Here is a 14,363-nt window from a genome sequence, read left to right as displayed (position 1 = left end):
CTCACAACCCCAGACACTATGTGCACACATAACACAGAGTGTGTCTCTGAGTATTTACTTGTTCAACTGATTGTACTGTACAAAGTTAATCTCCTTTTTATACCAGCCCGTCTGCATTTTTTTTTCAGACAGGGAAAAGAATACCACCTGAAAATACATAACTCTTCAGATAGACAGGAGCCACCTGGAGTGTGCTAATGTCTACAGACCCTCTGAAACAGAACTTCCTACACACTGCAATAGGCAAACATTTTCAGATAGAAGACTATGGGCACATTGGGGAGATGCATCATAAGTAAACAAGAAACTCTCTTATGGATGGATACAAATACACACTGTCAAATGCAAGGTTTCTTATATAATTACATTGTTCATTTGCTTAAATGAAATAAATGATTATAGATTTGATTTAAATGTGAACGGTGCTAAGTGTTCATTGGTTCTTCTTTGGCCTTTGCCATTTTGGCTAAAACAATGGTTCTCAAGCTGTGCTCCTCCAGATGTTTTGGATTTCATCTCCCAGAATACCCAACCATCAGCCAAGTCCAAATTATCGGGAGCAGTAAAGATTGAGAACCATTGGGCTAGAATATTACAAGGTAGAAATAGGTTCACTTTTTACTGAATACACTTCATCTATGTCTCTCTAAGGAAAAGTGCTTGTTTAGTGGATTTAAAAAAATGTTACAAATTAAGGGGATGGATCTGGATTATTTTTGATGGTGGTCAAATAATATCTCTGAGACAGGAGTGAGGAATGCGTAGCTCTCCACATATTGCTGGACTTCAGCTCACATAACCATAGTCAGCATAGACAATGGTGATTATGGGAATTGCTATCCGACACTGAAGAGCCAGAATTTCACCACTGGTTCTCGGGTGGCATTTGTGACAAAGCTGACCAGATCCCCCCTTTAGCTCCAGAATTATCTACACCGAGTGAAGTGGCTCCTGCTCTGTACCCAAGGTGCAATGGAAATAGCGGGCTGGTCCTTCTTTTCCGTAGGTATCACTGAGGTCTGTGAGGTGTTTGGTTTCCAGGAGATGATTTGCTGTATGCTGGTACTGCTTCCCAAGATGGTGCATCACATGCAACTGTTGTCGCCAACGAGCCACTTGCTGCAGCCGGTGTGTAGTAGCAGGACGTCCCAGCCATGGTACCTAGAAGGAGATAGAAGTCTTTTAAGAGTATGGCATTTACTGAGATAAAACAGAGCTTGGGAGAGTAACTTCTTTTGGACTACAATCAAAAGAATCCTTGAGAGAGTATGGCCACTGTCCATGACGGAATTATTTTCCAACTTGTAAAATGCTGGAGAGCTTGCAGGCATCAACATGCAGCTTGTTTATAATAAGCTAGGATTCTCCATAATAAAGTTTTATCATTCTGCAGAAATGTGGTCTCCCTATTTCATACACCCAGAAGATGTAGGAGACTACTCTTATTTCAGACACTGCTTCCCTAAGGGAAAAGTATTTTGGCAGGTGAAAAATAAGATGGAGAAGCATAAACACTAGCTCAGACCTTACTCTGTTTATCTGCTTGGAATGAAGGAAGAGAAACTGTTATTGAAATAATATGATGGAAGAAACCAGAAGGTGATGTCACACATTGTGAACTGGAGACTAGGGCTGCATCTTGGGCAACATTTCTTACCTGCTGAGAGAGTGACAGGCTCTTCTTAGCAGCTGCAACCTCACGTTGGTGCTTTGGTTCTTCATGCAGGACACTCCAGACCTCCTCAGCACCCATACCTGTAGAACAAGGAAAGCGTCATCTCATAGGGCACAGCAGTGGTGCCTTGTTGCTATATAAAAAGATAGAACTGCTAACTACCTTAGTTCATGCAGCAGGATTGCACAGACTGAAGATGAGGAACCTCATGATAAAGTGACTGCAATTATATGTTGGAATCTATGAAAAAAATGATTTACCATCTGCAAAGAACTGCTGGGAACATAAGCCTGGAAAAGGTGTTGAAAATGATGAAATAAAAATCTTAACACTTTAAGATTTAAAGTGATAAAACAATTAAAACACAATATGCCAAACATTACCGTTGTTGAGAAAAATAAAGTTTTGATTACAGATGTGACAATCATATAGGACAGAAAAATCAAAGATGAAGAGGGGGAAAGATTGTGAAATATTGAGATTCACTGCCACTATGAAAAGAAAATAGTTGTAGTTCCAGTGGTGATAGATGCTCTGGAAGCAATTCCAAACAGTTTGATAAAACATTTGAATTGCCATAGATAGGATCATAACAGCACAATTACAAAATGCAACACCACATGGACCATGCCACATTATCTGATGACCTTAGATTCTTGGAAAGAATCCAAATCATTGATGGTTCAAATCCATTCAATAAATACTGCTAGACTGTGAAACCAAGACAAAATTATTAATTCGTTTATATTCCATATTTTCTCCAGAACTAGGACTCAAGGCAGCTTACAAAAATGAAAACAGATACAACAATAGCAAATATAATTCTATACCGCTTATCGGTAAACTAGCACTTTCTTAGCAGTTTAAAATCTGTAAGCCAATTGCCCCCAACAAGTTGGGTACTCATTTTATCAACCTACAAAAGGAGGGAAGGCTGAGTCCATGGGATCAGAATTCACAACTTTGTGGCTGCAATACTGGCATTTAACCACTGCGCCACCATTTATACAGATAAAAAATGTGCAAACTTACGAGTAAACACACATCACAAAAAACTCCCTAGGGTTAAAATCTTATTTTATCTTTAGATTTAACACCATTTAAAACAAAATCAGTTTAAAAGGCAAAAGACAAAAATCAGTAGAACACCACTCTGTTTAAAAGCCCTTTTCGTTCAGTTTCCAAAAGCCTGCTGGTTCAGAAATGTTTACACTTGAGAACAGCATCATAACCCCTTTATGTTAGTAAGGTTGGTAGGAGGCTTTGATGCTGCAGAAAGAGCAAGAGAATACTAACTCCTTCAATGCTCACAAATAGACCAAGGGAAGCCCCCCCCCCAAAAAAAAAACCTCTCAAAGCTTGCTTGAAGAGGGTTTGTGAAAGTGAATGAACATAAAAGAAGGTGTAAGAAAGCGATGAGTAAGAATAGTTAAGAAAGAATAAAAACAGAGAGAAAAGAGAGACAAAAGAAAGAAAGAAAGAAAGAAAGAAAGAAAGAAAGAAAGAAAGGGAGATCTATCATACTAGGGCTAACTTCGGCATTAAACAGAGATTAAAGCACATTTAAAGCATCCCGCAAATAAAGTGAAAATGGCTAGTTATTTCAAGAATGATTATTACATGCAATTGCTCAAATAAAGTGATATCGGAAATGCATTGTCGCTGAAACCCCAAAAGTAAAAAGATGTGCATTAATGCTTCTTTCTGACCAATTTAATGGTGGGTTTTGTGCGACGTCATGTGAAATCATTTTGCGTAATTACGCATTTTTTCCGGGATATTCTCCCGGATAAACTCTGGATCTGCTTATTGTGATAAACTTCACAGAAGGCAAAGGATAGGGAGAGAAGTAAGATGGAGAATGGAGGGAGAAAAAAGGGGGGGTATAGACCGCCAGAAAGAGATGACCAGTGTCCGCCTCTCTTTTCTGCGTAACTGCGCCACAGCATCCAAATTGTGCGGCGCAGCTATGCAGAAACAAATGGACCACTAAAAAGCGGCTCCTTTTAGTGCTGCCGCAAACTGCCTGCGGCGGCACGAGAACATTGCTGCCACGCACGCCCATCTGGAAGGTGCGCGGCAGTGAGGTCACAGCTGTGTGCGCTGCGTATATGGCGCCGCACAGCTGTGACGTCCTGGCAACGTCCTAGGATTGTGGGGCATCTAGAAACGGTGCCCCGAGGCAACCCTAGCACATCGCCAGGACGTGCTAAAGGGCCCATATGTACAGGGCCATGGTTAAGGGAAGAAAAGAAAAGAAAGGAAAAGGGGAGATAGAAAGGGAAAAAGAAAAGGATGGAGAGGATAAAGAGTGACCGTGGGCAAGTCACACTCTGTACGCCTCTGAGGATGGCAATGGCAAACCCCCTCTGAAGAAACTTGCCAAGAAAACCCCGTGATGGCTTAGGGTCACCATATCTCAGAAACAACTTGGAGGTACACAACAACAAATTTAAAATTCTCAACCAGAGAGCTCTAATAGCTCAGCCGACTCCAAATCTCAGGATTCTATAGGATGAAACCATGGCAGTGAAAGTGGAATAGCAGTGCTATATTTGTGTAGTGTGAATGAGCCCTAGATATTTCATCACCAACACCCTGTTGCCAACCACAAAGGCAAAAGCACTACCGACATGCCACATTCTCTGGAAGACTAAGGCCTAACTGGCACACACAGAGGGCAAGGAGTATAAAGGAGGCATTGAAATCCTCAGTGACAGCGCTTCCAGATTTGTGGGAGAAATTTTAAAAAATAGGGGGTAGCAGAAGCAATCACTTGTTTTAGGACCAACATTTTCCTCAAGGAAACTAATGCTTGAGAGTTTAGTCTAGCTAAGCAAGCCACACACACAAATTTAATAGCATTACAGTAGGCAGGAATCCAATAGGTGCTGTTGTTGTTGTTATAATTATATTTATTTGTATTCCACTTCCCCCCCGCCCCCCCCAAAAAAACCTGGGACACAGAGTGGCTATGGTACCATTTTCCATGTTGCTGAATTCTGCATAAAGACAACCTGCCACAAAACTGCTGAAGCCTCTCAAACTGCTAAAGGACACTAATTATGATATGTAGATAGCACATATTAAAATCTCTGTCAAAAGGGGGAAACGCTGGTGCTTCATACTTATGTTGTTGTGTGCCTTCAAGTTGTTTCTGAATTGTGGTGATGCTAAGGTGAAGCTATCATAGGGTTTTTTTAGGCAAGATTTATTCAAAAGAGGTTTGCCATGGCCTTTCTCCGAGGCTGAAAGCGTGTGACTTGCCCAAGGTCTCCCAGTGGGTTTCATGGCTATCCTGAGAATCAAATCTTGGTCTCCAGAGTCATAATCCAGTGCTCAGACAACTATGCCACACTTTGAAGTGGTATAATTTAAAGTGATATAATCCCAGTGGAAATACAATACCAGTGGAATTTGGTTGAATCTGCCTCCCTGACTCTCCTCTCTAGGATCTCTTTGAGCCCCCTTGTTCTCCATGTTAACTTGAGCAAAGTAAAAGCTATGACCACCGCCCCAAAGTTCAGAAATTAATATGGATTAGAATCCCTGTTTTGTCAAGTATGGAAAGGAGGATGAGGCAAAATTGCACTAGCAAATGCCATACCTAGACTAACCAACAGCAGGCGCTTGACTCGAGGACTTACTGCTTTTTCCTTGGCTGGTAGTGGATGCAAGAAGTAGGAGGCTCCCTCAGAGCCCAGCAGCCTAGAGAGAAAACAAACAAACAAACAAACAAACAAACAAACAGGAGGCCACAGTGTCAACAGGGGCCCCTCAAAGAATTGCTAGCCCATTTTAGAGTTGTCCGATAGACAACTGGAGAGAGCTCCTTTACCTTCAACGGTTGTGTACAGTGTGGTCAGATGTCATAACTACAAAGGAGGCCAAGGCACAGCAAAATGTAGGGCATTCCAGACAATGATAGGACATTACAAAATAAAATTTACAAACGCTAATGTAAATAGAAAATTCATACGGTTTATTTACAGATATATTACATATTCTGTATTTTATTATGTACTCTGTTGTATCTTCATTCAAATGCCTTGTTGGCTTACAATATACTTATAGAACTTTGAGCAAGACAAAGGCTTAAAATTGTACTTTACTAGCAACCAAACTTTGAATCTACATTTAAATGATTCCGTTCATTTGTCCATTGTGCATTGAAAAGGGAAAAGTCTTTTCAGCATTTGCATGGTGTCCTCAAGCAACCGTTTCCTAACACGTTTGCTGTTCTTTCCCCTCAGAAAAAATGAGCCCCAGAGTTAAGTCTTGTCTGCTGCTTCTGCTCCTAGGAAAAAGAACTTTAGAAGGATCCAGCCTATCCCTCCATTTGCAGCAAAGGACTGACTGCCTAAACACATTTCTTGAAGGATAACAGCAAACATAATGCTGCTCAATGGGCCTCTGTTAGGAAGGATCTAATTAGGGGAATTTCTGAATTTAGCTCAAATTGCTGAGAGGGAGAGTCCTAACAACACTCTCGCGAGGCCATGTCCCATGATGTATACGAGAGGTCCACAAGAATCCCTTGAGAGACAACGCTGAGACAGACTGCTCCAATTAAGTACAAATATTTATTAAAAGGGGAAAACAAACACACAGCAAAGGGGCACATTCATACACACATACACGCAATTCTCAATGAAAGTAAAGGAGGGAAATTTGGGAGAGAGTTAGGAGAGGCAAATCTAAGGGAAATACTTACTTCAAAAGGCTTCTCCGGGAACCAGATGTGGATGTAGATGATGAAAGGACACAGCCACTGAAATGTGGGGGAAAAATGGCCGAGGGAGCTAAAATCAGAGTTCGGTCTGATGAAGAAGCCCATGGAGCTTTGAAAGCTTGGAACATGTATATTGTGCATATCGGTTGGCCAAGAAAGGTATCACTGATGGATTCTTATGACTTAGGGTCACCATAAGTAAAAAAAAATGACTTGGAGGCACACAACAACAATGATAATATTTAACCAGGCTTTGAAACATTAAACAATCTGTCATGTCAAAACAAAATGGTTGTTGGGGATCTTAGACTGAGGCCAGGGTGCAAGGACAAAAGTGAGTCCTTGGGCAATGGTTTCTAGTAGGTCTTTTCTTTACTTACTTTTCCTGCCCTGTGGCCTTCAACCTTCCTCCTCTCCCCCATCTCTCATGTAAACAGAGAGTGTGCTTTTCAGGGCCAGCCACAGGCATTTAAAACAATTCCAACACACACATTCTTGACATCAGCACTGTGAAGCACTGGCTTCCTAATTTTTTTTCTTGGAATATTTGTCGGTTGCTCCCATTGACACACTCACTCAAAGAAGCTTGCATTTGACGGCATAATTATGCCACATTAAGCAAAACCGGGGGGTTTGTTGTTTAATTAAACATAGTAAAATAAAATAAACAACTCATAAAATCAGCATAACATAAGCAAGTTTTCTTTTCCAAAATATGTTACAGCCTTTGTGAATACTGCATAGAGAGGATCATTCCTAAACCTCAGGGGAGAAGTTATTCCACAATTTGGGAGTTGCTGCTCTCACCTGCTCCTGTTTTAATCGGATTGTAGGGGCACCACAATGACTCTACTGTCAGGAAGAATGAGGCAGTTGCCTCAGGCAGCAGATGCTGTGGCCAGCAACTGCCTTTCTTCCTGAACTCCATACCTGTTTATTGAAGGAGAGACCTCTGTATGACATAAAAATCTGTCATAAATTAGCCAACTATTTTAGATGAGGTAAAACACATGAAGTGTCAGTGTTCTGCCAGTAGTCAGATTTTATACATGGGATGAGGAGAGATCATCATCTTATCTTTTGCCTTTGGCAGCAAGATGTCTTGGGCCAAACTTGCTGACAACAGAGAAAATAACAACAACAACAACAACAACTATTATTTATATTCCTCTTAATCACTTGGAATCCAAGCGGATTACAACAATAAAACAAGATACAGTTAAAATTCTAAAAAAAAACCTATCCCTCCTCCCCAGTTTAAAAACATAGTAATACTAAAAAGAGATTAAACCAGAGAGATATTAAAACAATAGTATAAAATCACAGTTAAAATCAGAAGATTTGTAAAAAAAAGTTCTGATCTACAACCTGCAAGCAGATGCATTGTTTGATGTATGTAGGAATATGTAAATCTCAGCCTTTTAAGAGCTTTAAAGGTTAACATCCAGAGCTTGGAAAAGCTACTGCTACTTCTTAACTACAACATGCCAAATAGATACGCTGTACAGGGGATTCTGGGAGTTGTAATCCAGAAAGATAGCCTTTCTGAATTTTGTTTATCAACGCCTTAGTCTGGGGCTGGAAAAAAGATGACTATGTGAGTCTTTGGGATTGAATATTGTGTTGTGTGCCTTCAAGTAGTTTCTGACTTATGGCAAGCCTAAGGCAACGCTGTCATGGGGTTGTCTTGGCAATATTTGTTTAGGAAGGTTGCCTTTGCCATCCTTTGAGGCTGAGAGAATGTGATTTGCTCAAGGTCAACCAGTGGATTTCTGCCAGACAGACAGCATGGTGTAGTGATTTGAGAGTTTGACTAGATGTCAACCATTATCTCAACCATTAAATCAAGTGAAAAAGGAACTACTTACTTGTGGAGATGCTGTTGATAGTCAGGCAATGGTTTTCCTAAGGCATCCTTCTCCTGGATTCTTCTTTGCAGATACCACCTCTCTGTACCTTTGGGACCAACCCACTTGTGGTAATCTTTGTTTTGTTTTGAATGAAAGGACCCTATATGATTCAGATAGGCCATCATCTCATGCTAGAAGGGAGGAAAACATGGATTGAACCTGAGGTTTGTTTTCCTCTTCCTTCCTAAGGTTTCCAGTGCCAACCTCTTCCCTTCCATTCACTGTCCCCCATTTTCAATTCAACTTCATCAAAACAACCCCTCACTTTATATTGATCTATGACTAACCTTCTGGATTCTGAGTCCAGGACCTGATCTGCAAGACCACAATATTAAGCTTCTTGAGGCCTCTTGTTTAGGTGTGTCACCATGGCACTCCTGCCTTTATGAATGATAGAATTCAGGCTCAGAGCTACTTCCCTGTAGAGTGGCACAAAGAGTATGAAAATGAACACTGATCCACTGGTGCGCTATAACTTAAGACAGACAGACAGAGATGCATTTTGTTTCAATATGTCTCGGAATTAAAAATAAATCCTCCGAAGGGTAGGGGAATAAAGTTATGCAGCTAATGTGGACATTTGCCAGAAAATGGTCCAGAACAACAGAAATGTTATTTGGATCATTTAAAAAAAATCATCAGCAGCTACCTAAACTACAGCAACAAATACTGCAACAGTCCAAAACATTTCTTCAATCTGGAAGAGTCCTAAGGCTGAAATCCTATGCATGTTTATTGGCGAATCCACCACACTCCCTAGGGCTTATTTCTTAGTAAATAAGTAAGGCATGTAGCTACATGGCTGCAATATGATATATGTTTACAGAAAGGAAATAATGTTGAACTTCATGGGATTTATTTCAACTCATGTTTATATATGTATATGTTTATGTTAGATCCAGTGTGGTAACTGTTGGTATGTATGCGTGTGTCTTCAATTCACCTGTTGACATATGGTGATTCCATTAATTTCTTAGGGTTTTCTTAGGCAAGGAATACTCAAAGGTGGTTTTGTCAGTTTCTTCTTCTGAAATATAGCCTGCAGCACCTGGTATTGTTGGCAGTCTCCCATACAACTATTAACTAGGGCTGACTCTGATGAGGTTCCCAGACCAGACAGGATCTGGTACCTTTAGGCTATTTATGCTCAGGACTCTGGGTGACCAGAGTTCAGCCATGGAAACACACCTGGGAGACCTTGAGCCAGTCACACTCTCTGAGCCTTAAAGAAAGGCAGTGACAACTTCTCTCTGAACAAATCTTACCAAGAAAACCCCATGATAAAGCTACCATGGGGTTTCCTTGGCAAGATTAGTTCATGGCAAGATTAGTTAAAACTCCTTGATAGGGTTGCCATAGGATTGCCACAATCAGAAATGACTTGAAGGCATGAGAGAACACATTTTGTATATGTATGCAAAGGTATATTGTAGCAACTTTGCAATTAACTCATACTATCAAATGTGTGAGAGAGCCAGCATAGCATAGTGGTTTGAATGTTGGACTAAGACTCTGGAGACCTGAGTTTGATTCCCAGCTCAGTCATGAAACCCACTGGGTGACCTTGGGCAAGTCACATTTTCTCAGCCTCAGAGGAAGGCCATGACAAATCTCCGCTGAAGAAATCTTGCCCATGATAAGTTTGCCTTAGGTCGCCATAACTAAGAATGACTTGAAGGCACACAATTAGAAAAGTCACATTGAACTTCACAGGAATTTCAGCTGTCTGTGGCCATTTTCCATAAGTTTTGGTAGGTAGGTGGCAATTCCTTGGTAGTGTCCTATTTACCATTTGATTTGATTTTTTGCCTTCTTGTTGGGGACGGTTGGGGAGTCCAGCAGGAGGCAGGAAGAAGACTGGCAAGCAGACCGGGGCTGCAGTTTATTCCCCACCGCCTTAAAGTATAGGACGGACTGCACAAATCATGATGTGCATGCAGTGAAGAAAGATTTTGGCCCAATTCACATTACAAAATAACCTGTTTTGGAAACTGGGTTATTTCCTTGTCGTTCAGACTTGCACCAATTGTACTCAGTGCAGTTTGTAGGGGGGTGAGGACTAAAAAGCCTATTTAAACCAGTGCATTTGGCACTGGATCCTTTAGCAGTTCTATTTAATGATTCACATCTCTGATAGTGTGAGTAAACTATTGGATCGATTCAGATCATGCAGCCACCATTCAGGAAATGGAGGTGCCTCCATTTTGATCTGGAACAGTGGTAAATGGAAACTTCAGACTGGATTTAAATGCCACTGAGAGATTCACTGCCTTAAAACGTAGTGGAAATGGTGAATTAATTTTGAATTGATTCACAGATGCGAATCTCTCTATGGAAAAAAACACAAGTTTGACTGGTCCCTAAGAATCTCATCAAAGGAATTTCATGACATAAAGCATTCACAAGTTAGGCTGTTCAGTCAGTTGTGCAACTCATGACTCACACCTTCATATGCAAGCACTGGGGATATATGCTTTGATATCACATTATAGATACCCTATATTTTCTAATCCAAACCCAGTGTCTTAAAGAGTATGGCAGGTTGAGGAACGCTGATTTAGAGACTATAATATGTCAACAAACTCTTTAGCATTTGTGTACGAGTTTGATTCCTGGCAGCAGTAACAGAGGAGCCCTGTTTCATCCTGCTACGATAGTATACAGTCAGTGCCTGGCATTCTGTGTGGGAGATCTAGTTTCAAATCTTTACCAGGCTATGAAACCTGAGCTGTGTTGCGGAGAAAAATCGCTAATACACACAGGAATGTAGTAAGATTAGTGGCCTAAAAATATTTTTTGTACACTGAAAGGTGCTAAGAAAAGGGTAGACAATACAGGTCCTTTGAGAAGGGAAATGTAAAACGAGTGGATTTTGTGACAATATGATTTCAGGTGCAACTTCTGTCTTTTGTTTTAAAGTCCCATTGGAATAAAAGTTGCTTTTTACCCTTGTTATTCATACACATAATTCCATTAGGAAAGAAAAGGATGTTAGGCTATCCGTGTGTATTTAAAAAGCTTAAGATTCTCTCATTCCAGGTTTCAGCCAGTTTTTCTTGACCTGGATCACTGTGCCACAGTTGTAAGCAAAATGCTTTGAATAAATGTGGAATTTGATATTTAGCTCTAAAACAATGAATTTCTTGGAATCTCAGCCTTCATTTAAAGCTATGCGAAAACATCTTGGTCTTGCAGCTTTGGTAATGTGTGTTTCTTTATCAGATGTCATATTTTACATGCATCCCTGATACATATTTGTTGTTTGTTGTTGTGTGCCTTCAAATTGTTTCAGATTTATGGGTACATATATGTGCATAAAAATAATCTGCTCTGGTATTTTGTTTCCAACGTAGTCAACCAAATGTTTCTTGGAAGTCCCAAAAGGAGACAAGAATGATCCTGTGAACTGAGGCATTCCATATCAATATATTGTTTTCCAAAACAGAGACTGCAATTTCCCCACTTAGCCTATGTTGTTGGAAATGGGGGGAAGTGAAATTTATTGAAAACAACAAAATGGACACACAGACACACACACTGTCTTACTTTAAATTCCATAAACCATATCAGGCCACTGCTAACTTAATAAGGGTGAGGGAACAGAATACTGCAAACCAGGATACATGTGGGAAAGCATATTACACACCCTCCAACATTAAATAGGCACATTTAAATAGAAAACTGGGACATGTGCAGCCAAGCAAGATCAGAATGTGGTCAAGATGGCAAAAATAATTAATGAGGTATTGCACATCATAATTAATGAGGGAAAAACACACTAATTAGGAGAGGCAGCAGCAGTTTGCTTTTGTCTGACCCTCCTGGGAAGGGCAACACTACTCCCACTCATCTCCTTTCCATCCTCCTGAGTCAATTTAGTGCTAACTACTTTTGGACTTTGAACCTTCAGCAAGTAAAATGAGGACAAAGGGGGAAAGTGAGAGGAGGAGGGAGAAGGTGGGACAATTTTAAAAACAGCTGAAAATTGGAACAAGAGAGGATTAGTTGAGAATGCCTTCTAAATTGGGACAGCTGGAAGCCATGTTCATTTATATTGCTGTTTTAGTTAATCATATTTTAGATTTCAAAATTCAGAGACATACCTGTGTTAGGCTGGATTATCATTATGCAAAGAGATCTAGTAACACCTTTGAGAGTGCATTGGGCCCTTGGTGTCCACTGGGGTTTGGTTCCAGGACCCTCATGGATACCAAATTCTGTGGATGCTCAAGTCCCGTTAAATACAATGGCATAGTAAAATTGTCTCTCTTATATAAAATGGCAAAATCAAGGTTTGCTTTTTGAAATTTATATTTTTTAAAATATTTTCAGATGGTGGATGCTTGAACTCTTGGATAAAAAAAAAATCTGTGGATATGGAGGGCTGACTATAACTGTCAGCCTTATGGCATTATTAAACAAACCCAGCAAGCAAATGAAAAGATGTGTGCATTTTTTTCTCCCTCCACATGACTCGTTCTCTTCAGGTTGTAAAAGCGTGGGAGAGCATAATGTGTCATTTTTGCCAAATGGATTATTTCATCTTGGCAAATAGGACACTTTTATGACCCTCTCCCATGATTTAAAACACACATCTTTTTATAGTTTTTTTGTGCGTTTTTCAGGCTATGTGGCCATGTTCTAGAAGAGTTTATTCCTGACGTTTTGCCAGCATCTGTGGCTGGCATCTTTAGAGAATTATCTGAAGATGCCAGCCACAGATGCTGGCGAAACATAAGCAGCAAACTCTTCAAGAACATGGCCACATAGCCCGAAAAAACCCACAAAAAACTATGGATGCCAGCCATGAAAGCCTTTGACTTCACACACATCTTTTTGTTTGCCTGCCAGGTTTGTTTAATAATGCGCTAAGACTCTGTGTGAAAGAAATTGTAGCATAGCTTTCATAGACTTGGTCTACTTATTCAGATGCATGGTTCTCTGAGAAAGGTGACCAAGTCTATAAAAGCTTATGCTACAATAGGTTTTAAAGTGTTATCTTTCAAAATGCCATGAGGAGGCCTTTAACTGAAAGCCTTTAACTGAAAGCCTTTAACTTTAACCACACATACATAACCACACATACATAGTCCATTGCTCTGTCTAGTTACGTATCTATCTATCTATCTATCTATCTATCTATCTATCTATCTATCCAGCCAGTGAGGTCTTTGAGATAGATGAAGACAATAAAAGGACGATTGGCTGAGGCCTTAGCAAGAGGTTATGAGGAGCTGAAACTGTTATTAATTCTAAAGGGGAACAGAGGGCTTGGAACATTTTGTTTGGGATGAAAAGCTCCCATACTGGGAAGAAGAAGCTCCCTGCAAGCAATGCTCGACAATACGTCACATTCAATGGCAAGTCCAGGAGTGAAAGGGAGCCGTCTGCTGAAATGAGGAGTGAAAGGAGGGAGTGGGCCTTTCATCGCACAAGTACAGACTTCTCTGCTAACAGTTCAGGCTTGTGGTGGGAGGAAAGACTGTAGAGGGGCCACTATATAAAAATTTCCGGCTTGTTTCTGTGTGGGCCATTGTTCAGTAGCGCCAGCGTGAAGCCAAGGAGGTTACATCCCCATCTTCCATGGGAGGGAGCTGAGGTGGCCCACTAATCCTGAAGCAATGGGAAGCTGTCAGCAGTGTTTCGGAAAGGCAGTTTCTTTCCTCCCTCTTTCAAATCCCATTTTTCTCTTGATCTGACAGGGAACTTTAGTCTAAGTGGGACTTTTTTTAAGCCTCCAAAACAACTGGGGACCAATCATTCATTTGAGTGTCCCATTTTTCTCACTTCACCAGGTCACAATGTTATTTCTTCCCTCTCCCTTGGAGAGCTGTGACTGGATGTTAATTTAATCCTTTAAAAAAAAAAAAAACTAGGGCTGCATCTGCACTGGAGAAATAATCTGATTTGACATCACTTTAACAGCCGTGGCTCAATGAAGTGGAATTCTGGGGGTTGTAGTTTGTTGTGGCAACAGAGCTTTACAGTAAACAAATTTGCTCCATCCTCAATATGACATCCCTTCAAACTTTAAAACAGGGCTATC

At 40.5% G+C, this 14,363-nt stretch overlaps 1 protein-coding gene across 1 annotated transcript; it reads right to left on the bottom strand.

Annotated features, from left to right (window-relative positions):
• Positions 1 to 228: 228 nt before the first annotated feature.
• On the bottom strand, positions 229 to 8,439 carry LOC149321241 (uncharacterized). The gene is made up of 4 exons (XM_089493090.1): positions 8,276 to 8,439; positions 5,283 to 5,383; positions 1,658 to 1,755; positions 229 to 1,161 (listed from the first exon to the last, which is right to left on the bottom strand). Exons 1-4 carry the CDS (start codon positions 8,437 to 8,439, stop codon positions 931 to 933), a joined length of 594 nt encoding a protein of 197 aa, XP_089349216.1. The 3' UTR covers positions 229 to 930.
• Between the last annotated feature and the right edge of the window lie 5,924 nt (positions 8,440 to 14,363).

This window comes from Sceloporus occidentalis, unplaced genomic scaffold, assembly GCF_023333645.1.
Source record: "Sceloporus occidentalis isolate IW3139 unplaced genomic scaffold, rSceOcc1.0.p SCAF_1, whole genome shotgun sequence".
In the NCBI taxonomy this organism is placed as follows: domain Eukaryota; kingdom Metazoa; phylum Chordata; class Lepidosauria; order Squamata; family Phrynosomatidae; genus Sceloporus; species Sceloporus occidentalis.
This window is presented reverse-complemented; position numbering and strand designations above follow the sequence as displayed.

Coding starts and splice junctions, on each gene's coding strand:
- LOC149321241 (XM_089493090.1), bottom strand. CDS start 8,439: ATGGCCTATCTGAATCATATAGGGTCCTTTCATTCAAAACAAAACAAA. Junction 1,756..5,282: donor CCTGCTGTTGGTTAGTCTAG/GTATGGCATTTG, acceptor CTTGTTCTACAG/GTATGGGTGCTGAGGAGGTC. Junction 1,162..1,657: donor GCCTGTCACTCTCTCAGCAG/GTAAGAAATGTT, acceptor ATCTCCTTCTAG/GTACCATGGCTGGGACGTCC.